Below are 27,398 nucleotides of genomic sequence, written 5' to 3'. Positions count from 1 at the left end.
AGCTTAATTGCTGATGAAAGTGATAGGGAACATCTAAACACTTCAGAAAATTAGATAATCTTCACATTTGGGGATCAGTCAGTAGTCTTTAAAAAAGTCTGGGTGAAATCCTGACCCAACTGAAATCAAGAGCAAAACTCCCATTGACTTTTATGAGACAAGGATTTTATCCTATATAATCTATTATCCCTAATGTACACAAGTGTGGCCTACTTGAAAAGAATAAGCCAGCTTTAAAGGCTGAATTTCAGGTCTTCCAACTATCAGGCAAGGTGATTGGACACTAGATCGGGAAGGCTCTGAGTTGCTACAGAGAATTCTTTCCCAGGTGTCCAGCTGCTGGGTTTTGCTCACATGCTTAGGGGTCTAATTGATTGCCATATTTGGGATCTGGAAGGATTTTTTCCCCAGGTCGGGATTGGCAGAGATCCCGGGTTGTTGTTTTTTTTTTTTTTTTTTTTTTTTTTTTGCCTTCCTCTGCGGCATGGGTCATTTTCAGGTTTAAAGTAGTGTAAATGGTGGATTCTCTGTAACTTGGAGTCTTTAAATCATGATTTGAGGACTTCAGTAACTCAGCCAGAGGTTATGGGTCTATCACAGGAGTGAGTGGGTGAGGTTCTGTGACCTGCAATGTGCAGTAGGTCAGACTAGATGATCATAATTAACCAGTTTTGTAAACCAGACTTATATACTCCTAGCTATTTCCTTCTAAAATGTGTGTTTTTCATATACATTCAAATTCATAAATATATATCTTCCATATTACAATTAAATAATATTTTACATTTTAATTATACTTTTTTTTGCAAAACAAGAAAGTGCCTTATTGTATAGTGTGCATCTTGTACCTTTTTAGTGTATTTATAGAGCACAAACCATGCACAGAAGACAAAAAGCACATATGGAATCCTGTAGAAATTCAAATGTATTCAAATTTTATCTCCCTGTGATTTTATGATTGCTTTGAAATGGGTTACTTTGATTACTTAACATCTGTTACCCAATAACCAAAGGCTTTATGTTTCTCAGTGTTCTAACAAAAGGATGCCCTGTGTTGCTGAATTCATCATACACCGTGCCAAACAACTTTAACAACCATGCTGGACCTACAAGATTGAACGATTGCTCTGGCTTGAAAGGTGCCTCTGCCTTCTGGGCATTTGAAACAGCCTCTTTGTCAATGGGTGGCCCAAGCTGGTTGATAGGATGCTTCATTTTTCCATACGCAGAAAGGATTAAGTTACTAACATCTTGTGTGGTTGACAGTCCGCTGTTTTAGCCTTACACATAAGTATAATTTCCTAATGCAGAATGCATTTGTTTCAGCAGCCTCAGATTTATTCAGTTAAAGTATAACTATTTTTTTTCTTTTTATGATCTCAATTCTGCAAAGATTTATGCACATCTATAACTTTACACACCATGAGAAATCCCATAAACTTCACTACTCACCATGTGTGAACTGTAGCATGTATTCTTTTTCTTTTCAAGGATTCGGGCCATATATGTTACATTATATGTGTATATGCATATATATCAATCACATTTGCTTTTACAGTGGTTCCTCTTAAAATCAACATTTGCCAATGGTTACCAAATAATGGTTTCTGACACACATTTTTCTCCTCTAATTAGAAAAGAAACTAACTGTGGTATCCCAAATGGCAAACACTGGCATTTCAGTGGCCACTACTGCATGCATACAGTTAATTCAAAGCATTATAAAACCAGGAAATTCAGAGTTAAAGTGAACTTAAAGAAATCCAAGCACGTTAAGGTATGAAAATGCACATTTAGGGCATCCAGATAAACTTATATCTGCCCTGTAGTGACACAATGTAAGAAACACATGATTCTGATCAATATCTTTTAGCATTTTTGGTCCAAAATTATATTAAACTGATTCTTAAAGACCCATTTGATTTTTTTTGTATTTTCTTTCCTTATATGGCATCACTACAGAATAAATTACTAACAGGTACTCTAAAACTCAGTTCCATTTTAATGCAGTTTTTATCTGGGACTTTCTTTTTTTTTTAATTAAAAGTTTATACATGAACATTAACTAAAAGACTCACACTTCACTGGTATGCTCTGAGTCTACTCTAAAGCAGTGCAAAGCATTCACAGCATATTGGCCAGTTAAACTGGGTTTATTATTTTAGCTTTGTTTCAACACAGCAGCACAAAATAGACTGGAAGTATATAGCCCAGTTTCCCCCAGCCTCCTGTCCTCCAGATTTCCCCCTACCTCTTGCACCTCCCTACATTCCCAGCATGCACATCCCAAAATATATTTCCCTTCTGTTACACACACACACTTCCCTTACCACCCACCTATGCCTTTGAGAAGAGATGGTGTTTATGTCCATATTCTTGGTGTTACAGGAATCTGAGTTCAAATACATGTAAATTATTAACACTTGGTAAATATCACATCTCCCCCCAGAGGCCGACCTGTACCTCCTCATCGTGTGGAGAAGTGTAACATCTGAATGAGGGAATTGCTCATTGGAGCTATGCTATCAGCAATGAAGGCTGGTCTGAAATAGCACCTTGGGCATTATGTGAGGTGGACAGATCCTGCATGAACCCTGAAAATGATGGCTAGCACAAGTGGCGAAGATACAGGGCAGCAGCTGTGCCTAGCTACCCGAGGTGTAGGAAGTTGCCAAGAAAATCTCAGTGGCTTGAGTCACAGGGTAAAACCAGTACTGGTAGACCAGGAAAAGAATCGCATTACTGCGCTTCCATCTTATCCCTGTGGGACAAAGTATTCTTTGGGACAATTATTCGCTCTTGTTTGTGATCAACATGAATAACTTAGCGCTAAGCACCAGGCTTAAAGCCCCTGCCCTACTCTCAGCTGCAGATGCCCTGCTGATGCTGTCTTCCCCTGGAGTAAACGTGATGGGTTCATGTCAAAGCCCCTCTGGGGACATGTGTCCTCTGATGTCAGCAAGCATGTCTGCAGTATATCATGACAATGTATTCAATCATAGCTAGGATCTCCACCAAAATTGAAATCTGAAATGTTGTAACTATTTACAGGTGTGGTCATCAGCTCGCTGCCTCACACAAAATGGACCATCTTGGCATATCAATCGCCGGCCTAATGGAAGCAAGGCTGATAGAGCATGAGTGCCACGAGATGCAAGATTATTTATTTCTGTATTCCAGAGGTCCCAACCACTTATACTGGGTAGAATTACTACCGTGAGGCGAGGCCAAGTCCTCCTTGATAACTTGGAATGCCTATGTCTTCTCAACTACTTATTGCACATATTAACAATTGCTGTTATAGTAGTCTATGTGCCAACAGAGGAATCAGCTGATTTAGTCAAAGATGATTTCTACAATCAATTGGAATCGTTAGTGTGCACTGTTCCTCCATATGATTATGGCCAATGACCTGTTCAAGCCCAATCAGCAGAGAGCCAGTACTGCATTCAGATTGCAGCTGCACAGGAATGGACCTAATGGCAAACGATTGCTACGGTCAACTGTTCGGCTAAGTATTGAAAAACAAGAAGATCACATCTAGCTCTCATCCTATTAAATCTGTCCCTCTAGCCCCCTAATTGTTTTTGTTGCTCTTCCACGAATTTCATTAATTTTATCCACATCTGCTCAATTTATAAACATTAAAGGTGTGTGAACTTTTCGTAATGAAACACAAAAGCTAGTCCTGGATTTCCTTATCAACATGAAACCCAGCCCTCATTTGCTTAAAAGGGTTCACAGAAGTTTTGATGACTCCGGATACTGTTTGAAACCAGAGAGTGAAGCAAGCAGCCATTGCCACAGTTTTTGTGGAGACTTTTGGGTGTCACAGTTGTTCAGGTGATTCCCAAATAGTTCAGTGCATTCTGGGGAACATCATGTCTCAAAATTAAGGAAACAGCCATTGTTAAAGCAGCAGGACTCAGTGAATTAATGGGCAATATCTATATAGGTGTCCCCCTCCTATTCCAATGATGGTAGATGGGGAAACAGATTATCCCTGTGAAGAGCGTGAGTGTGTTTGTGTGTGGTGGGTATTTACAAATCATGGGCCAGCTCCCTGAAACAGAAGCAAAATGGAGAGAGAATACTTGGCCTGTTGAGGGTAAAGGTGTCCTTGGGAAGAGGGATAGTGTCTCCTAAATTATTGGCCTCAGGTGAAAAAAATATACAAAACTCAGCAGTTTTGCTTTTGAGTTTTTCTTGTTAATTAACAAAAATATATAGTTTGATGGATTCCAGGGCACCCCAAAAAAACATAAGAAAGTTTCTACTAACTCCTCAGCTGAATCTGGTGCATTTAGTGAGACTTTAATATATAAATTTTCAGAAAAACATGGGCTCTGATAACATTCAATTCTGCATTAAAAAAATAAACACTGAAAATCCCTTCATACCATGTAATTAACTGGTTAATGGTTATATTAGGATACTGCATGTGTGTGCATGTATGATTACCCTGCTTAATTTAAAAGCATACACACTGCAATGAGCTCTGCATGGGTGCTCTGTGTGTTAAATGTGACACGTCAGGGCTCTAGACAGTCATATAAGGGCAGAGATGTTCTATTATGGCCTATTAACCAGAGTCACTCAAATGAACTCTTTGGAGCCATTAAGGGTACATCTACACAGCAAAAAACAAAAACAAAAACAAAACAAAACACTGCAGCGCACCTCGGAGCTCAGGTCAATGGATTTGGGCTCACGCTGCGGGGCTAAAAGCAGTGCAGCCATTGAGGCTCAAGATGGATCCTGGACTCTGAGACCTGCTCACATGAGACACAGCACAATGTTTTTGCTCTTCGGTATGACAGATATTCTCTTTTATATATACACTACAAAGGTAATGCTGTGTCATATTTCAACCCATAAAAATAAAGAGATTTTGGACTAAGACGTGCATGTACACCTTTTATTATTGTTAATAAAAGAGTATTAAAGTTGGAGAGATAGCCTTTGGTTTTTCACAATATAAAGTAGTTCAAGAACAAATGAAATTCAAGTGTCACCATACATTAAAATGACAGATTACTGACAATAAAAGAAGATTTACTACCTGAACACAATAATAAAATAAACACAATCAATAATCAGCCCTCTCTGGGTGAGAAGGGGAGATGTTTACAATGTCACTACTTCAATAAACTCAGATAAGTCTCCTGTAACACATTCTAAAATTGTATCACTACCAGAATGCACAATGAGCATCATGAATATGCATGTTTCCATGGACTTTTGTGAGGACATTCCATTCTTCCTCTTCTCTCCCCCCCTCCCCTTACAGTGATTCAGGTATAAGTGGGTGGAGGAAGCAAAGTATTTGCCTGGATTTGCTGACTATACACACTCTTGGGTAATGGGCTGGCCAGGGAGAAGCATCATCCCTTTTCTTACCTCTTGGCCACCTCATGTGGGGGTGAAGTATTGAGATTATGAGGAGTCAGGATACCCCTAGCCCCAGGGTAGTCAATTATTTTTTGTCAAATTCCATATTTCTTGGTTAAGGTATAGTCAAGGTCCAGAGGCCAGAGAAAACAATAAAAAACCCCAATAACAATAATGAGTAAATAAATTGATTTGGGGGTCCATTCAAAAGCATCTGGCAGTCCGGATTTGGACCGTGGTCCACTTTTGACTACCCCTGCCCTAGCCCTTCCTCTGAGGTCTAATGGATCTGTTTGCATGCTACAAGGGCTCCTTGCTTCTAGAGATTTATACAGCTCCTCTTAAGGGGCAGGATACCATATTGGTGCCTATTTTTAACCTATCTCATGCTCCCCCCTGCCTTGTGGTTTTTAGTATGTTGCTGCTGTTCACTTTCAGTGGCTGCTGGATTTTCTATTCTGCTCTGGATTCAGCTTTTTCAGGGGCCAGTATGGACTTGTTTTACTCACTGAGTGAACTGTGTATGCTCATACATTCAGTAAAAGTGTTAAATAGCCTGAAGTGTCTGACCTTTAGGGCATGCTGCAAAGCATATCTACTATTCTGCCTGGCTTTTGGTGAGAAGGGAGCTGTGAGAAGATGCAGAGTGGTCAGGATGTTAATTTTTAAATCATAGGCATCTCTGTTTAGGGGACTGAATGAGGGAATTGTATATTATAACAATTGCATTTCTAAATGCTGTGAAGAGCACTTACCAAAGTGTCTATCCATAACTTTCTGTTTCTGTTTATAAATCAAAATACATAATCTGATGCTCTCAAACAATAGCAAATATACATAATCACTAGGATTGTGCAAAAGGTTCAGAAGAGAATGGGAGGCGAGAATTCAATTCTGTCCAACAGACCACACTGAAATGTAGTAAAGTAAGGCCAAACTCGGCAGGGTGGAGTTGACTAATACAAAAAATAGTGATGTTTCATTGGCCAAGATCCTGCCTTAGAGCAGTTTTATGCCTAGTTACCCAAAGCTAGATTTCCCACAAAATCGAGCGTCCCCCCTATGTACATTGCATTGGAGCTATGAAAGACAACAGCAGCTCCTTTGTTACACCCATTCACAACCACCAGCTCAAGGGACTGCTCAGGTTCTCAAACATCAGACATCCTCATCTGCCAGAAATGTTCCCCTTTTGGCATTTGGATTCAAGAACAATTTAGAATAGCCCTCAGAATGCTATCAGTTACACCAGGGACTGGACAAATGCCAGCAGAGCTCCAGTACTGGGCAGCACAAAAGTGGCTTAAAGCCCCCTGTGTATGTTTGAGCATATAGAATCATAGAAGTTCAGGACTGGAAGAGAGGTCATCTAGTCCGGTCCCCTGCATTCAACGCAGGACTACATAATAGCTAGACCATTCCTGACAGGTGTTTGTCTAACCTGTTGTTAAAAACCTCCAATGATGCAGATTCCACAATCTCCCTAGCCAATTTGTTCCAACGCTTAACCACCCTAAGAGGAAGTTTTCCTAATGTCCAACCTAACCTCCCTTGCTGCAGTTTAAGCCCATTGCTCGTTGTCCTATCCTCAGAGGTAACGAGAACAATTTTTCTCCCTCCTCTTTGTAACCATCTTTTATGTACTTGAAAACTGTTATCACATCCCCACTCAGTTTTCTCTTCTCCAGGCTAAACAAATAAAATGTTTTCAATATCTCCTCATAGGTCATGTTTTCTAGACTTTTAATCATTTTTGTTGCTCTTCTCTGAACTTTCTCCAATTTATCTACATCTTTCCTGAAAGGTGGTGCTCAGAACTGGACACAATACTCCAATTGAGGCCTTATCAGCTCAGAGTACAGCGTAAGATTTACTTCTTCTATCTTGCTTACAACACTCCTTCTAATACATCCCAGAATGATGTTTGCTTTTTCTGCAACCGTGTCACACTGTTGACTCATATTTAGCTTGTGATCCTCTATGACCCCCAGATTCCTTTCTGCAGTACTCCTTCCTAGGCAGTCATTTACCATTCTGTATGTGTGCAATTGATAGCTCCTTCTTAAGTGTAGTACTTTGCATTTGTCCTTTTTGAATTTCATCCTATTCACTTCAGGCCATTCCTTCAGTTTGTTCAGATCATTTTGAATTTTAATCCTACCCTCCAAAGCACTTGCAACCTCTCCAAGCTTGGTATCATCTGCAAACTTTATAAGTGTACTCTCTATACCATTATCTAAATCATTGATGAAGATATTGAACAGACCCTGACCCAGAACTGATCCCTGAGGAACCCCACTTGATATGTCTTTCCAGTTTGACAGTGAACCACTGACAACTACTCCATGGGAACAGTTTTCCAACCAGTTATGCACTCACATTATCTGTATTTCCCTAATTTTTTTTATGAGAAGGTCACTTGAGACAATATCAAAAGCCTTACTAAAGTCAAGATATTCCACATCTACTGCTTCCCCCCTAACCACAAGACTTGTCAAAGAAAGCAATTAGCTATTTGTTCTTGACAAATCCATGCTTACTGTTACTTATAGCCTTACTATCTTCACGTTGTTTGCAAACTGATTGCTTGATTATTTGCTCCATTATCTTTCCGGGTACTGAAGTTAAGGTGAGTGGTCTGTAATTCCTCAGATTATCCTTATTTCCCATTTTATATATTGGCACTATATTTGCCCTCTTGAATTCCTCTGGAATCTCTCCCATCTTCTATGAGTTTACAAAGATAATTGCTAATGGCTCAGGTACCTTCTCAACTTCTTGAGTATTCTAAGATGTATTTCATCAGGCCCTGATGACTTGAAGACATCTAACTTGTCTAAGTAATTTTTAACTTGTTCTGTCCTTATTTTAGCCTCAGATCCTACCTCATTTTCACTGGCATTCACTATGTTAGATGTCCAATCTCTAGTAAAACTTGGTGAAAACTGAAACAAAAAAGTGAGCCTTGGTCTTCCTCTTACTTCTAATGTATTTGAAGAATATTTTCTTGTGACCCTTTATGTCTCTGGCTAGTTTAATCTTGTTTTGTGCCTTTGCCTTTATAATTATGTCCCTATATGCTTGTGTTGCTTGTTTATATTCATCCTTTTTAATTTGATTTAGTTTCCACTTTTTGTAGGATTCTTTTTAGAGTTTCAGATCATTGAAGATCTCCTGGTTAAACCAGAGTGGTGTCTTGGCATACTTTCTATCTTTCCGACGCAGTGGGATAGTTTGCTCTTGTGCCCTTAATAATGTCTCTTTGAAACACTTCCAACTCTCTCGAACAGTTTTCCACCTAAGACTTGCTTCCCATTGGAACTTACCTACCAACTCCTTGAGTTTATAAAGTCTGCCTTCTTGAAATCAGTTTTCTTTATTGTGCTGTTTTTCTTCCTACCATTCCTTAGAATCATGAACTCCAACATTTCATGTTGTCTTTCACCCAAGCTGCCTTCTACTTTCAAATTCTCAACCTGTTCCTCCCTATTTGTCATAACATCATAGAATATCAGGGTTGAAGGGACCTCTGGAGGTCATCTAGTCCAACCCCCTGCTCAAAGCAGGACCAATCCCCAGCTAAATCATCCTAGCCAGGGCTTTGTCAAGCCTGACCTTAAAAACTTCTAAGGAAGGAGATTCCACCACCTCCCTAGGTAACGCATTCCAGTGTTTCACCACCCTCCTAGTGAAAAAGCTTTTCCTAATATCCAACCTAAACCTCCCCCACTGCAACTTGAGACCATTACTCCTCATTCTGTCATCCGTTACCCCTGAGAACAGTCTGGATCCATCCTCTTTGGAACCCCCTTTCAGGTAGTTGAAAGCAGCTATCAAATCCCCCCTTATTCTTCTCTTCCACAGACTAAACAATCCCAGTTCCCTCAGCCTCTTCTCATAAGTCGTGTTCCAGTCCCCTAATCATTTTTGTTGCCCTCCGCTAGACATTTTCCAATTTTTCCACGTCCTTCTTGTAGTGTGGAGCCCAAAACTGGACACAGTACTCCAGACGAGGCCTCATCAATGTCGAATAGAGGGGAACGATTATGTCCCTCGATCTGCTGGCAATGCCCCTACTTATACATCCCAAAATGCCATTGGCCTTCTTGGCAACAAGGGCACACTGTTGACTCATATCCAGCTTCTTATCCACTGTAACCCCTAGGTCCTTTTCTGTAGAACTGCTGCCTAGCCATTCAGTCCCTAGTCTGTAGTGGTGCATGGGATTCTTCCATCCTAAGTGCAGGACTCTGCACTTTTCCTTGTTGAACCTCCTCAGATTTCTTTTGGCCCAATCCTCTGATTTGTCTAGGGCCCTCTGTATCTTATCCCTACCCTCCAGCATATCTACCTCTCCTCCCAGTTTAGTGTCTGCTGCAAACTTGCTGAGGGTGCAATCCACACCATCCTCCAGATCATTAATGAAGATATTGAACAAAACCGGCTCCAGGACCACCTCTTGGGGCACTCCACTTGATACTGGCTGCCAACTAGACATGGAGCCATTGATCACTACCCGTTGAGCCTGACGATGTAGCCAGCTTTCTATCCACCTTTGTCTCCAATGCATTCCAAGAACTTGTTGGATAACCTGTGCCCTGCTGTATTATTTTCCCAACAGATGTCTGGGTAGTTGAAGTCCCCCATCACCACCATCCTGTGCTTGGGATGATTTTGTTAGTTGTTTAAAAAAAAAAAAAAACCTCATCAACTTCTTCCTTGGTAGGCGATCTGTAGTAGACCTCTACCATGACATCATCCTTGTTTTTACCCCTTTTATCCTTACCCAGAGACTTTCAACAAATCTGCTTCCTATTTCCATCTCAACCTTCGTCCAAAAGTATACAGTACATCTTTGTTATACATGGCGACACTTCCTCCCTTTGTTCCCCTGCCTATCCTTCCTGAGCAAGCTGTACTCTTCTATACCAATATTCTGGTCATGTGAACTATCCCACCCAACCTCTGTGATGCCAACTATGTCATAGTTGTAATCACTCACTAGGATTTCTAGTTTTTCCTGCTTATTCCCCATACTTGCATTAGTTTACAAACATCTATGTTACTAATTTGTTTCCTGCTCTTGTCTCTCCCTTTTCCCTGTTATGCCCATGCTCCCCCCAGATTCTGACCCTTCTCCCAGGTCTCCATGTTTTTGACTTACACGTTTGCACCTACACACAAGCACGTACACACTCCAGCTGTGCGGAGCACTCAAACACAGCTCAGGATCTGATCAATTATGCTGTCAGGAGGTTACCTCACATGACCAGCTCAGAGGATCCAGAAGCAGACAGAGCCAATGTTTTAATCTCAGTGTTTCATAAAGCCAAGTAACTGTACATAAACGCTGTTACATCACAACAATCACCACCATCACTTTGGGGTCAGGGTTCATTGAGCACTGTGGCTAAAGTCCATCCTCTTAAGAATCACCAATTCCTAATAACTATTTAATTGCTCCCAACCAGAGCCACATCTTTGAAGTAAACTTATTTATTTAAGAGCTTTGTTTAAAAACAGGGACAAAAATTTCGAAGCATCACTAAACAACTGGGTGCAATTCTATGGCTGCAGTATGCAGGAAGTCAGACTACATGATCAAAATGGTCCCTTCTGGCTTTAAAATCTATGATTCTGTAAACACCTTTATCCTACTGTGACATCCTAAGGCCTCCAAAACACTATTTGCTTTCATCAAAGACATAAATTATATGCCATAATGTTTTATATTAAATACACATTTACTCTATTGCATATTAATTGCAAAGTACATAGTATTCTAGCTATAAATAGCTACTGTTATTTGAAAATAAGTCTAAAATAATGCCGCAAGACACAAAGTAGTTGCTACTCTGAAACGTTTAGCCACACAAAGGAATAAACCATGAGACTACTGCTAAATGCCTGTGGTACCTTCTTTGTCATCATGATGTATGATTGCATCCTGTATCATATCAGCGAGGTTGAAATGAATACGGTGATTCCTTCCATGTTTCAATTTTTTCACATGTCCTTCCTGTTTCTGAAAAGCTTTTTCTCTTTCATAATATGCCTTTATTTGATCACAGCGCATACGCTTCACCAACCGCTGACGCTGGCCTAAAGGGAGGGACTCCAGCAAGCACTGGTCAATTTCCATGTCATGTGTTCGAAAAACATTACATAGCTGGAAACAGCCTACAAGAAATGAAAGATAAACAAATTAAGGTCAGATAACACTGAGTTTTCAATGTTTAATGAAATTCCCACCAAACTTCTTGGGGGTTCCTATCTAACTCTTTAGAAGTATGTATTATGTAAGCTTCACCTAATTGACTAATGCTATTTGAGAAGCACCTGTTTTGCTATCATCTGCTTTATGGAAACACATAATTAATTCCATCCATGTTAAAAGTATTTTCACTTTAAATGGATGCTTTAAAATGCATACACACAAAAATTAATAGAAAGAGATCTGAGAGTTCAAATATGTGAGACGGATGAGACATAAATAATTCAATGTAATACGAGTGGTTACCATTTGCCTACAAACAAGACAATATTATATAGTGAAATGCCAGCCTTATGTTTGTGCCTCCATCTTTGCATTTTCATCTTGCTTTGGGTTAGCAAATTCCTGTTACTCAGTGAGAAGAAAAAACAAAATATCATAACTATCGTGATTTCATTAGTATGCTATGGGTACTCAGGCAAATGTCTAGCTATTAAAACCAGAAAAAACATTATAGATTAATAACTATGTGAACGAGTTTTTTTTTTTGCATTGTATTTAGCTCTACAAGTGGAATCTTCTGATAAAGTTAGATAGCAGGAACTGAAGAAGAAACAAACTGAAAATGTAACTATGTTTCAGTCAGTCATTCACTATGCACCCTGAAGTAGGATTCCTTCCCCCGCTCCCCAGGGTTAAATCTGCCATTTTTACCAGACAGTAAAGTAGGGAGGGATAGTACAGTAATCCATGCTTACCAGATGCCACTCTCTGTCCCACTCTAGTGGCCAGCCCCCATAGAAGTTTGTATGTCTGTCAGTGGCTTTGGATTAACAAGGCTTGTTTAGCTCTGGCAGCAAAAGCTTGCAGTTTTAAGTCAGTGATCCCCAAACTTTTTACCTTACACTCCCCGCCTTACTCCTGTCTGTGCCTCCTCTCCCCCAGGGCTAGGAGCAGGGCTGTGGCTCCAGGAGGGGGAGGATGTGGACAGGGGCAAGGGGGCCAAGGCTGGGGCCAGAGCCGGGGCCAGGGCTGGGAGTGGAGCTGGGTGGCACTCCCTCCCCACTCCCTGTGAGGGCTGGCCCAGATCCCAGCCGCACCCTCCTGAATGTTCCTCTGTGCCCCCATAGTGAGGTCACGCCCCACAGTTTGGGGACCTCTGTTTTAAATCCAGAGTTCAGTCCCTACTGCTGACAACCAGCCCAGATGCAGAAACCGTTACAGAAACATCAAGCATAAAAACGTACTTTTTAGCACTCTTATTGATAAGTGTTTGCTCACTCGTGTTAGCAGTCATTTCAGCTAAAATGGAATGGTATAACAGTGCTTGGCATTGAGCTGCCAAATATCAGAAAGCAAAAAGAATAAAATATAGCTGCACAAGGAGACAGTTGGGAGTCAACACCAGTTGACAAACTGAAATCTTCATCAACATTTGAAATATTTATTGAATGTTTAGATGGAAGGAAACTGGAAACAAAGCAGGACACAAAATTTTCAAAAGCATTATTACTCTTGTTTGCCTCAGTTTTTCACTTGCCTAACTTCAGACACCTTGTGCTAAAACTTTAACTTGGCCTGCAATAGAAGAAATAAGGTACAGGAGGGAGAAGAATCAGTGCTGAAAATCATGCTCTAATGCTAGTCAAATGAGACAAAGAATTATTGTCCCTCCACCACACACACACTGAACATCAGAACTGTTCCAGTTGGTTGATATCCCAGTGATTATGATTGGTTCTGAGTGAATATAAGTTTAAGATTTTCTTGTTGTGCATTTTATCTCTGCTTCATGTAAATAATCTATCTAATTTGGACCAGATGGTTGCTTCCATGAGGACAAGTGCAGTATCTTTTCCTATTGAGTTTCAGATAATTTTGCTGAGGAGGTTCCAGAGGCCTCTGGGGAACTATGTGTGATTTAGATCTGTGCCCCTCTTTGCTGATTAAATCTAGCAGCAAGATTCCGAGGAAGACTTCAGCAGGTATAAACTATCATAGCTTCATTGCATCACTTGAACTATGACAATTTACACCAGCCAAGGATCTACCCATCTGGGTTCACAAGTGGCAGAGATAGTCATCTCAGTCCAAGATGAAAGCTGTGTTGGTTGGCTCAGGGAAAAAACTGACAGAATGGTTTGCCTGATGGGTCTTGTTTAACCTTTTGAAAAAAATTAAGTAAATCTAGAAGTTCTCTTTGATCCCTTACTGTTTTTAGATGGCAAAGTGACAAGGGTAGACTAGAGTGCCTCCTCTACTCCATCTCCATTTAGCAAAGAGATTGATAACTAGATGGATAATTGCAATGTCTTTGTCATTTCCAGACTAGATTACTCCAGTACAATGGGGTGTAAAAGCACGGACCATCTGCAAGTACCCTTTTGCAGCCAGGTGTGGCACTTCAAGTGTTTCCCGTATTAATTTCTCCAGTCTGGGGAAGTAATAGGTTCACTTTACCTGCCTGGGGAAACAGAAGTCAACACACACTAACAAAATAGTATTTTGGAATCTTCAGGGAATTTAAGGGAAGATTTAAGAAGTTTCTACTCATTTTGTGCTAACTGTGATAACCTAGCCAAATTTGAGCAAATTTTTACAAAACCACGTACCTGACACAAAAAGCCACTCTCTTGTCACATTTTGAGTCCCCACACCAAAGCTGGAGGGTGCAAAGCAACCAAATACAGACTCTTATAATTGGAAGTGCCAGGAAGATGTGAACTACTGTGTCAAGGTTCCTTCCCCACTCTGAACTCCAGGGTACAGATGTGGGGACTTGCATGAAAGACCTCCTAAACTTATTCTTACCAGCTTAGGTTAAAAATTTCCTCAAGGTACAAACTTTGTCTTGTCCTTGAACCCTATGTTGCCACCACCAAGCGTGTTAAACAAAGAACAGGGAAAGAGCCCACTTGGAGACGTTTTCCCCCAAAATATCCCCCCCCCCAAGCCCTACACCCCATTTCCTGGGGAAGGCTTGATAAAAATCCTCACCAATTTGCATAGATGAACACAGACCCAAACCCTTGGATCTTAAGAACAATGAAAAAGCAATCAGGATCTTAAAAGAAGAATTTTAATTAAAGAAAAAGTAAAAGAATCACCTCTGTAAATCAGGATTCAAAACATAGAGAATCCCTCTAGGCAAAACCTTAAGTTACAAAAAGACATAAAAACAGGAATATATATTCCATTCAGCACAGCTTATTTACCAGCCATTTAAACAAAAGGATATCTAATGCATTCCTAGCTAGATTACTTACTAACAAGTTCTAATACTCCATTCCTGTTCTGTTCCTGGCAAAAGCATCACACAGACAGACCCTTTGTCCCCCACCTCCAGCTTTGAAAGTATTTGGCTTCTCATTGGTCATTTGGGTCAGGTGCCAGTGAGCTTATCTTAGCTTCTTAACCCTTTCCAGGTGAAAGGGTTTTGCCTCTGGTCAGGAGGGATTTTATAGTTCTGTATACAGAAAGGTGGTTACCCTTCCCTTTATATTTATGACATACCATGAATAACTGTATGTGAGCTGGGAAACACACCCCTAGCTTGCAGTATAGACATACCCCAAGAAGACAAGTGACATATGAAGGGCGGGGAGAGAGGGAAACACTCAAATATATATAATTTTCATTTCATTTCATTTCATACACATACACAGACACACACATACACAGAGTTATTTTAACTAGAGAAAGTAAGTCAACTACTCCCACCTGTCCCTCTACCTACCCATCATTAAGTGGCTGAAGTCATTTAAGCATCACAGCAGAGAAGGGCTTTCAGAAGGGATTTGAAGCAGGGGAGTAGAGGGGCCTTATGGATCAATTCACATAAATTATGTAATTTGTTGCCTATCAAAATAATCAGATAAGAAAATATCTGAAATAAAGATAAGCTACGGTTTGTTGAAGTGGTTTGATAAGGTCATCATGACTGTCACTAGAAGATTGTACATTAATAACGTGCTGACAATATTGCCTGCTATCAAATCCTTTAAGAAAAGCTTATTAGGTATGATTTATTTACTCAGATGCAGTATGCCAAAGTCTCTAGAGTGCAGGATGGCTTTCAATGTGTACCCATCATGTAAGTACTATATGTCCCTTATGAATCTATAAGTGTGAAAAACCACCTGGAAATATGAAAGGCCAACAAAAGGCCAAAATTATATTATTTTATATTTGTTAGAAACTAAAACAGGACAAAAGAAAGCCACAGTTATTCTAAAGCAATTTCAGTGATATTCACTATTATAGAACTACTTCACCGGACATGGGACCAAATAAAACCCTTATGAAGAGTGCGATTATGACTACAGAATAAGCAGTTGATATAATTGTAGCAATTTGCTCACAAAAGCCTGAGTACCAATTTTAAACACAAATTATAGGCATGATCATGTAAAACAAAAAATTCCTGAGTAAATAGGAGATTCATTGCAGAATTGTCCGCAAGCACAACAGAACACAGTTTCCCACTGGTGTTTGTACATCCAGATTTTACATCCAGATTTTCACCTCATTTCACAAATTTGCTACTGTGAGACACAGAAACAAATGCTGTCCTGATCTGGGAATAATGCTTTCTACTGCATACATAAGACAGCAAAGTTGCCTCCCCATGCCCCCCAAATAAAAACCTTTGGAATGAATTTCTGATTACAGTAACAAGAATCTGAATTTTGTTGTGACACAAGATAGGAATGTAGTATGTTGAAAACTACAAGAGCAATTGAAAACATTGGTCTTTAACTTGCAAACACTGACATGTTTATCTTTACTCTACTATTAAAGTCAGGGGGACTAGTCGCCTTAATGGGAGAAAAGTTAAGCATGTTGGTAAATGTTGGCAGGACTGGAGGCTTAAGATACAAATTGACAATAGTCTGTGTTTATATTGGAAAATGTTATAATATTTTAAGAAAGATTGTCTTTTAAACATACACCATAAGTCAGAAAAATTATATACAGTCAGTAATGTACCAGGAATGTCTGTTATCTGGAATGAATCTAAACTTAATTTTTCTAAGCAGACTTTGGGAAAAATCCAATTACTCGTGAAACATATACCCAGTAGTAGATTCAAGAAAAGGAAAAAAAAAAACAGCAATTTTAACTTTGAGGACTGAATCATCTGTTATATAATGTAAAATGTACACAGGGAAAAGTGTAGATTGTATAAAGATAATACAAGAATTATTAAATAAGGATTTATAGGTGCAATTATTCCTTAAAGACTGTAGACTTTAAGCTTAATACTGCTGTGTTAACCTGTATGGTCTCCAGTACAGCACAGGTCAAAAAGGTATAATTTACAAAGCCTTGATTTCTCTCTGATTGGTTTTTATTGTAAGCATTGTTTTGTTATCCTCTGTTAATCTGCACATTTTGAAATTCCTAAATTATAGCCAATCAGCAATAGAGGTTCTTCTTAATAAAAACACCCACTCTGGCAGTGGCTTTGAAATGAGAAGAGAAGTGGGTGCAGCTGTTGATTAGGCAAAAGTGACTTTCTTTTACATTGTTTGCACTGTTTTTGTCTCTGTGTTGGTCCCAGGATATGAGAGACACAACATAGGTGAGGTAATATCTTTTAGTGGCCCAACATTGGTTGCTGTAACGGACTAGCTTCCAAGCTTCTCAGAGCTCTTCTGGGGAAGGTAACCAGAGTATCTAAGCTAAATACAAATTGGAACAGATTGTTAAGCAGCAGGGTCTTACTCAAGCTGTAGGAGACCACTTAAAATTAAGTGGGCACTTGAGGGATAGATTGTTAAGCATAGGGGGTTCCCTCCCCATTCCTGGGAGTTAGGAGAGCTCATATTCCACATGATGTCTCCAGAGAATGTCATGAGCCACTGGGGCCATGTGTTGTATCTATGGAATGGTGGGAGGGAATTCACCCATCTTTCTTGCCCCACGTAGTATCTGCTTGGGGGGGGGGTTGGACCAATGGGGCTACATATGGGGCAGAGAGGGTGCCCAGTTCAGCTCTCTCTTCCTGCCCCATAGTGCACACAGAGTGGGGCATGGATCATTGGGGCTATATGCTAGGTCCCCTTGCCATTGCTACAGCTGCTCAGGAAACTCCCAGGTGTTCCAGTACAGTGTGTGCTGCTGCTAATTTGGCAGTGCTGCTAACTCAGTTTCAGAATACTTTTGTCTAGTTATTATTTTGGCAGGTTGCCAAAATTTCCTCAGAAATGCAAGCAAGAGAAGAAAAATTGTGATGTTGACAGTTTATATCTTAGCAAAAGCTGGATGGATTTCACTGAACAAAGACAAGACACTTTCACAGCTTAAGGGCTATCCCTTTGCCAAATTCCCAGGTGTGCCGCTAACAATGGATATGTGAAAGCTTTGAGAAGAAAAGGTCACAAGAATCTATATAATGGTAAATGTTGGGCAACTTAAATATAGGAGCCCTATCAAGTTCACCCAGAATACATGGGTCAGAAGTTTCAAAATTGGGAGCCTAAAATTAAACATCTAAATCCATATCTTGGCAACTAAATGAAAGTGGCCTGATTTTCAGAGGGGTCAAGCCCCTGCAACTTCCACTGACTTCAATGTTCTGTCAACAATAGTTTATCATTCATTTAAAAAAATAGCAACTAATCAAACCTAGACTTCTATATTGCAATAAATTTGGGGGAATATAATATTACCAATGTATACCCAAAATGTGACTAGCTAAATACTTAAGACGGATGTGAGAAAATTCTGAGTTAACCAATAAATGACATTGTAAGTACTGGATCCGCTCTGCATCAGGTATAAATCAGTGTGGCTCCTTCAAGTTCAATGGAGCTGTGCTAATTCACAGCAGATGCCCCCCTTGGTAATTAATATAGGTCGGTGATGATCCTTGTTAGAGAACAGATTCTAATCATAAGATTAACGAACTCACCTTTTCAGCAATGCACATAATTGCTACACATGGTTACTTCACTCCATACTTTTGCTGCAGCAGTGGTTTGCTGCTACCAAAAAGAAATGATTAAAAGTTCATTTATCATTGTTGCTGCAGCTGAAGTGAGTTTAGCTGCTGCAGGAAAAATCAGTAATATGTATGCAACAGCCCAACTGAAGTTGCAGTGCCTGCACTGTAAAAGTAATTCCTGTGATTATAGGTGCCCTCTTTATAAATCAAAAGTTATCATACATCATCTTCATATCCTTTCAGTTTGAAAAAAAATGCTTCTTAGCAACAGAAGCAGCAAGATTAGTGTAAGTCCATCTCAAATTGCACAGTTAAAGTCAGTATCAAAATACATGTATTTAAAAATCTTTTGGTCAATATAGGAAAAATTACTTACAAGTTCAAGAGCGATTCTGTTGCATCTGTTAGGCTTTTACTGAAGCACGCTGCTCTTAACCACTCACCTCGCTTCAACAGCTGAAGTATTTTGGTTTGGTCAGCAGCATTGTGTTCAGTGTAGTGAGATGGCTTTATTCCTTTTTCAAAGCAGATGAACAAGGAGTTATAAATATAAGTGTTATTTACCTCCATGTAAAGAATTCAATTAAGCCATGTCTTCGGAGCAATACATTGCGTCTCAGCAAAAAAGTTGATCTGGCTCTCCTGTTCTTGGTTCTATAGAGCTCTTGTAGATGCAATTACAAAGTTAGGCCCCTTCAATTACTTGATATACAAAGTTTCCTGATTTTCTGCCAAACACATTTCTCTGCCTTTGCTGAAGAGGAATAATGAGCATGGTCAAGCGACCGTCCCCTTGTAAAACCTTACTCCTGTATGCTTTTCTTTAGAAGCCCTTTGATGTGACTAGACTGGTAAGCAGGAGCTGCAATCAATTTCCAGCTTGATACCAAGAAAAATAGTATTTATCGGACACTATTAATCAACTCTACAGGCTCTCTAATAGACTCTATTATCTATCTATCAGTGATTCAGCGATGTTACTAGAACATTTTATAACAATTTATTACTTTAAATTACCGAGTCAACCATTTGAGTTCTACCTTTGTAGGGCTAGAAGGAAATCTGAATAATAAAGAACCCAATACAATGGTGGGCTCTATTCTCTCATTTATGAGCTATGACACGTAACCCTCTGGAACATATGGATTTTGTGTGCATTAGGTAAGAATCATTAACTGTCTACTAGCCAATCCAACAAAAACAATGCAATGATATACTCATGCACTGGCCTTAAATGCAATGAACTATGGATTTCAAATATGTGCAAAGGAATTCTCTATGGGAATGTATGTATACACATGTACATATATATTTTAAAATATATATATGTATGTGCAGATATGCACACATATGATATGGAAACAGGAGGAGGTCTAAATTCAAATAGTTTGTTTCACATGCTGCCTTTCCTAAAATAGGAAGCCCTATTACAGTGGGCAGTGCTCAGAGCTGCATGAATGCAGGAAAGGAATGGGCACAATCTGCTCATGCTGATGCTTCTTGATCCGATGACTGGAAAACTGCTGTCTCCACATGCTCTCTGCTGCTGTTGTCCTTGCACAGTCTCTTAGATGATGATACAAAGGCACACTCTGGATTCTCAGAATAAGCATAATCAATCTCAAGTGCTCTGTCCCCCCAAATACAAAAACTGCTACAAAAGGGAAACAAGCCCCATGGATTGTTTGACAGCATTGGAGTTTCTAATAGAAAGCTATTCCATAGTTGCCCAGTAACAGCATAAAGAGGTACTAGACCATTGGTCTCTCACCCTACACCTAACCTATGTAACTGGGCTTTGTGCAAGAGACAAAGCTGGATGGAATTCAGCACCCAGTCCACTGGCAACGTCAAGATTATATGTAGCCCCCCTCTGCCAGTGCTCTTCCAGACTATAACTTCCACCCATCTGGTCCCATATGCAGGGGGTGTTGGGCGATTGGATGGTTAAATTAGGAATCCTGTAGTACCTCAAGCACATCTCCAACAGCCCAAATCTAATTAGTCTATTTGGGACAAGGGCAGAAGCCTCTTAAGGTATCTCTACACTGGCACTGTAAACCAGATAATGGTCCTGGGAATCACAGCCATTCTAACGTGTCCATACTTCACTACACAGACCTTTTGACCTTCATCCACACTGCAAAATGATAGGGCTTGAACCCAGTCACAGCAGGACTCAGGCTCTAACCTCTCTCTCAACAGGGTCCTAGGACTTGGATCCTGAGGAATTCCTGACCCAAGTCAGAATGTTGTATATGTGGATGGAAGGGAGGTTTGGGCTCAAACCTTACCAGGTGTAAGGTGCAGAATAGACATAGCCCTATACAACAAGCAAAAGCAGTGAGGGCCGTACCACCAGTATCCCTGGCCCCTCTCCCCCATCAGTGAGATTAAAGTGGTGTAGTGTACTGTACTGCAGGTCAATAAATTTCACCCAGAGAGGAGAGAAGTTTAGGACTAATTATCGGCTAAACTACATGAAGGGAGTTTAATGGGCATTAATCTAATTCCCATTGGACAGGTATCTGAATGACAAAAAAACACCACCATCTCTTCTTGCCGGATTTATATCCATATATACAGTGCTCAGATATTAGTGGTAAACATAGTATATCAATAGACAATACAGTGACCAGATGTCCTGATATTAGGGGCTTTGTCTTATATAGACAACCTATTACTTCCCCCTCCCCGATCCCGATTTTTCACATTTGCTATCTGGTCACCCTAACAGACAAACCAGCAGGCAGAGAAAAACCAGTAAAGAAGAAAAACGTAGCTGATCTCAAAAGGAAAAGATGTTTGTGCCTAAAAGAGATATAGAATTTTTAAAAGAACTGTACATTCATAATTAAACATTAACGCTGTCGGAATGTTCAAGGTATAACGACTTCAAGTTATTTGATCAGAAAATAATGGTCAGGTGAACTGCATTAATCATGGCAGTTTAATTTTTCTCCTCACTTTTTTTCAAATGTTGGTTTAAAAAAAATGGTTAGAAGAAAGAATGTGAGCTGACTCTTTGAGGTAGATTTTCATCTTTTACAGCTTTCTTCAGTTACTCTTGGGAAAGTGCACCCTGTCACAAGAACAAACTGGATTCTAGGAGGTAAGTAGTGGACATTACATGCATAATTTATTAGATTAGCACATCAACGTTTGCTGTAACTTTCAAAGCCTCTGCTGAAACATGGTTTCGGAAGCTCTGGCTGGATTTTAATGTTTTAAAAACCTCTAAAAATAATTAGATCTTCAGCAAATAAAAATTAAGAAGCTTGAAACCTGAAGTTCCAGTGGAAGCACAGAGAGTCTGGGCTTGCAGTAAGAAATCTTAAAGAATAAGAAAGAAGGGGGAAAGTGACTGCTAGAAAGTTTCTACTTTTAACCTACACAGTTATCAGCTAGATCTCTGGTCTTTTTGTTGTTGTTGTTATGCTGTCACACTGGGAAAACTATGACATTTCAACTAAACTGAATATACGGAATATTTTCTAGCATTCAGTAAATACAAAAGATTTAACACATTCATTTGTAATGCACACTGTCAGATTCAGAAAAACAGATCCCTCATGCACTGCAGAAATATTCCCAGGCATTTCAGAATGTTACATGTGAATGGTTTGTAACAGAGGCTGAAGACAGTCAGAACTCACATATGTAATCAGGCTAAAACACTGAGCTAGGTGGCTGCCATGGGTGAATTTGTAACTTTGAAGGATGAATTAATATGCATGGTGATGGGAACCAGAAATATTGTTGCCAGGCTAAGATGCTGAGTGAACCCACACTAAAGCAAGGAAACTGAAAAAGTTGAATCAAGAAGAGTAAATGCTGGCCAGCAAGAGGCAGAAACAGTACCTGCTTCCCAGCAAAGAAACAATCGTGCAAACAAAAACACACAGGAGAGATCAAAATCAGCACTGAAGCATTTCATCATAGAGCTTCTCACATGCCACTATTAAGACAGCAAGCATGGTAGGGATCAAAAGAAGAGTCCAGGACACGGAAAGAGCTGCAGAAAATATAAGGAAGAGGAGGAGGAAAACAGAAACATTTTTTTTACAGAAGCCCGCAAGCAGCAAAATAAGGCACATATGGTTGAAGACAAAGAAGATTTTCAGTATGACACATCACATAAGAGCAGAGAAAACCAAAAGGAAAACTGTGGTTCCGAATTCTGAACATGAAGACTGGCAAGCACCCAGGAAAGGAAACCCTGTGCCAAATGGATTATGGTTCTATATGCAATCTAATCTTTTAGAGAGCTTATTACAAAGTAAGATGAGTATCAATGCAAAAGTCTAGTTAACAGTACAGTAGACATAGGCAAAAATTCTATGACAGTTCTAATATACAAGCCTGAGGCACAGAATGGATAAGACAGAGTCTGTTTGGGACAAAATCACTTTAGGGAAAAAAGATACTAGAGATTCCCATTACATAGTGCTTGGCGTCTGCCACAGCCCACCGGGATATTTGGATATGGATAGAGACCTCTTTAATGTTTTAAATTAAATAAATACTAATGGGAATTCTGTGATTACGGGATACTTTAACTTCCCAGATTATAGGACAAGTGGGGCCTAATAATAGTAGGGCCCAGATTTTCCTGAATGTGATAGCTGACAAATTTCTTCAGCAAATAGTTGCTGATCCAACAAGAGATGATGCCATTTTAGATTTGGTATCGATGAGTAGTTTTCACTAGTGAGGACCTCATAGGAAAACTGTTGTATAGGACAACCTTGGTTTGAGTGATCATGAGCTAATTCAGTTTAAATTAAATGGAAGGATAAACAAAAATAGATCTGCAATTAGGGTCCTTGATTTCAAAAGAGCTAACTTTAAAAAAGTAAAAATTAGTTAGGGGAGTGAACTGGACCAAAGAACTCCATGGTCTGAATGAGGAGGTGGCTTGGAATAACTTTAAGTCAAAGTTGCAGAAGCTATCTGAAGCCTTTTCATTAGTGTTTGAATATAGGGAAGCAGGACTGTGCTTAGCCTGTCTCTAGTGAGGGGGTCACCCTCAGCTGAAAGGACCTTGTTAAGCCAGGGGCTCGAATACCAGAGCCCTGTGAAAGTAAGTGGGGTGGGGACAGGTGTCCTAGCCAGGAGGTTAGGACCCTCTCACAAGGCTCCTCCCTGGATTGATTTAACCTGTTCCCACACACACACACACACTATTCAAAGAAAGAGCTAAATAGGCTTCATTAGGAGCCTCTTTGTTATTTTAAATGCTCAGTCTGAGCTGAAATCAGTTGTGGTAGGACTGTTTTTCTTGCCCTGCCTGCTAAAAGCTAAAAATTACTAAGAGACTGATGTGAAGAGGTCACAACAGAAAGGCAAGTGGCATCAGAAAGTGACTGACAGTCAGCTGGCAGCAAGTGCCCAGCAGGGCAGCTGGCGGAGAGGGCCAGAACAGAGGCCCTCAGAGAAGTGTGGTGATCAGCCAGCAGGTGGCTAGTAGAGAGGGGTGGCAAGTAAATGCCCGAGCAGCAGAATGAGTAAGGTGCCTCTTTACCGCCCACCCGAGTAAGGCATTTGGCACAGTTCCACATGGGAAATTATCAGTTAATTTGGAGGAGATGGGGATTAATATGAGAATTGAAAGATGGATAAGGAACCAATTAAAGGGGAGACTACAATGGGAAAGGTGAACTGTCAGGCTGAAGGAAGGCTATTAGTGGAGATCCTCAGGGATCGTTCTTAGGACCAATCTTATTTAACATTTTTATTACTGACCTTGGCACAAAAAGTGAGAATATGCCAATAAAATATGCGGATGACAAAAAATTGGCAGGTATTGCCAATACGGAGGAGGCAATCATACAAGAAGATCTGGATTACTTTGTGAACAGGAGTAATAAAAATTGGATGAAATTTAATAGTGCAAAGTGTAAGGTTATGCATTTAGGGAGCAATAACAATAATTTTTGCTACAAGTTTGGGATTTATCAGTTGGGACTGACAGAGGAGGAGAAAGATTGAGGTGTACTGGTGATCACAGGATGATTATGGCCTTAGACTCATACACTTTAAGGTCAGAAGGGACAATCATGGTCATGAGGCCTTGTCTATACTACAGGGGTAAGGCAACTCCAGCTATGCGCATATGAGTCTAAGGCCATGTCTACTCTTTCTAGGGATTGACACTGGTGTGATTGATGCGGCAGGGGTCATTTAACAGTCAAGTGAAGAAGACCCACAAAATCGACCGCAGAGCACTCTCTGGTCGACTCCTGTACTCCACTGGAACAAGAAGAGTAAGGTAAGTCAATGGGAGAGTGTCTCCTGTCAATGCAGCGCAGTGTAGACACAATAAGTCAGCCTAAGCTATGTTGACTCCAGCTACGTTATTTAGGTTGACTTACCTTACCTTGTGTAGTGTACACAAGGTCTAAGACTTATCTTTGATATAGTGTTCAGTTCTACGCAGCAGTACTAAACTGGAGGCAGTTCAAAGAGAACAGCACAAAGGGTTATACGGCCTGCGGGACTGATTTATGAAGAAAAGATTGAAAGTATTAAATATGTATAGTTTCAGTAAGTATTAGCTAAGGAGGGTCAAGATAACAGACATTTGAAGGGTGCGAACAGCAAAGAGAGAGAGAAGTAATTTACCATAATGAAAATTAGTAGAGTTAGGAGTAATGGGTGCAATTTAATAAAGCAAAATTTTAAGATGAGTCAAGAAAAAGAACTCCATAGAGTGAGATTTCTTAGCCTGTTGAATGATTTTTCATGGGAAGGGGTGAACGCCTTTTTGCTTGGCACATTTAAAAGCAGACTGGATAAAAGTATTAATAAAGGTACACTAGGAAATGATGGGCTGGTAGGTTAAAGGGCAAGATGACCTCCTAATTTTCAGTCTCTAGATTCTCTGAACCTGGTTCTCATCTGCTGTGGCCCTTTAATGCCACCATACAGCAGATGGAGGCGGACCCCGGGGAATACACCTGGCATAAGGGAATTCTCCACTTGACACTCAGTAGGAGGAAGAGCTCTATTCTCTCCTCAATACCAGCTCGCATTGTAGGGGTACATACTAGGTGTAAAGATCAGGGGATGTGTGGGGTTTGGCTGGAGTATTAGCTGGAGCTGGGGTCTGGCTATTCTCAGCTGCCCCTTGGATTTTTATGAATGATTGTTGGTTATAGTAACCTTTAAGCTGCTCTAACTTAAATAACAAGGGTAGGCAGGCTTCCAGATACCCTGATAATAGAGGATACAAAAATGGCTTAAAACCACCTCCTCAATCCTCCTTCTCAAACTTGTGTGTGCCAATGGGCATATGATTCTCTAGCATGACAGGAAATGACCCTCTTTACAATGGACACAGATGATCTCCATATGACAGTTCATAGTGATATGTAATAATACACAAGGTATTCAGGGATGTAACAACAACAGACATGAACTATCAGAGAAAAAGAGAAGAAGCCAAAAAATTGAAGATCCTCATTGAACAAGGTATATTGAAAAAAGGCACACATCCAAGCAATAGGATCAGTGCTGATCTACAAGAAACTCCAATTTCCTTCATTATGCAAGAAAATAGCCAATGTACAGATGATTCCTCAAAGCTACCAAAGAAACAATAGTAGAGAAAATTGATCCTGCTCACAATATCAGATGTTGCCTCATATTCATTGTCTGTCTACAGCCAAATAAATTAACATAATTTGAACCTTAGATCTTACACAAAGTAACACAAAGAGACAGGTTAACAGGATCTCTGGTCAAGCCCAAAATTTAGCCTATGTCTAAAACAATGTTTTCTGTTTTGCAGTATTCTCTGATGGTAGAAAACTCACACATTCTAAAAGGAGGATGGTAGAAATCTTCACATCCCAGCCCCTCATCTGGGGAATCCAACAATAAACCCTATGCTTGTGTGTTGTGCCTTCCTGTCCACATTTCCTGCCAGTTCCATTCTTGTAAAACAGCAAGAGATTAAAACTGACAAATTCCCAGCTCACTGAATCACCTTATGGAGCAGGAATTTTGTCAAATTTAGACCCATGCCACCATGCAAGAATGGATGTGCCATCATGCAGACAACATGGATGTGATGGCCAAACTTGCACATGTACATCTGCAAATCACAACAGACCAAACAGTCTGTCTTTTACAGTGTCATGCCAAGCAGCTGGAATTTTAATACCGTAACAGATTTTCTTTTAATATTTAATATTCTTTATAACATATATAAAATGCCCATCCAAATATTAAAAGAAAATCTGTTTCAGTATTAAAATACACACACACACACACACACACACACACACACAGGAAGCTATCTACTTTGACAGTGTTCTTTTATAGGTATGTGTGTAATCATAAAACATCAATCAGAGTGGCCATTTATTTTGTTCTGACCACACTAAACCTGCCTCGTTCAGTATCGACACAAATGCTATTTTCTTTGGAATCAAACTAGATAATCTTTTTCACTGTATGAGTTGTTTTACATATCTGGGGTCATACCACAGAACTTGTTTTTTATACTATTGTTTACTTTCTAAATGTATAGCTAATTCTCCTCTGGTTTTAAGGTAGATATACTGTGTAATGGCAAGTCCCAATTACAGATTTCAGTTGACAGATTTGGGAAAAACAGTATTGAACAGTGCCTTATCTTAGGTATGCAAAAAATAAAACTTGAAACTTGATTTAACATTGTAATAAGAATGGGTAATGTTTGTACCATTTCACATTCAGAAGCATGGAGATATGCTATGCCATTTTCTGTTCTTGTAGTAATCTTTGCCTCAAAAATGTGATATCAGAATCTTAATGTTTCATGCATGCTGTGCAATATGGTGAGAAAGTATGTTACTT

At 39.9% G+C, this 27,398-nt stretch overlaps 1 protein-coding gene across 5 annotated transcripts in view; it reads right to left on the bottom strand.

Moving 5' to 3' along the window:
* MYO16 (myosin XVI) overlaps window positions 1-27,398 on the bottom strand; it is a 627,399-nt gene that overhangs the window by 477,911 nt on the left and 122,090 nt on the right. For 4 of the 5 annotated variants that reach the window (XM_038387064.2, XM_038387062.2, XM_043509217.1 and 1 more), the window contains exon 2: window positions 11,308-11,571. In XM_038387064.2, the coding sequence (XP_038242992.1) occupies window positions 11,308-11,533 (226 nt within the window). In that variant the 5' untranslated portion in view covers window positions 11,534-11,571. Of the gene's footprint in view, window positions 1-11,307; window positions 11,572-14,355; window positions 14,362-27,398 lie in introns of those variants that run through there. The other variant, XM_043508811.1, reaches the window with a different exon arrangement.

Source organism: Dermochelys coriacea, chromosome 1, assembly GCF_009764565.3.
Source record: "Dermochelys coriacea isolate rDerCor1 chromosome 1, rDerCor1.pri.v4, whole genome shotgun sequence".
NCBI lineage: Eukaryota > Metazoa > Chordata > Testudines > Dermochelyidae > Dermochelys > Dermochelys coriacea.
Note: the sequence above shows the minus strand (reverse complement) of the source record. Positions and strands in the feature narration are given on the sequence as shown.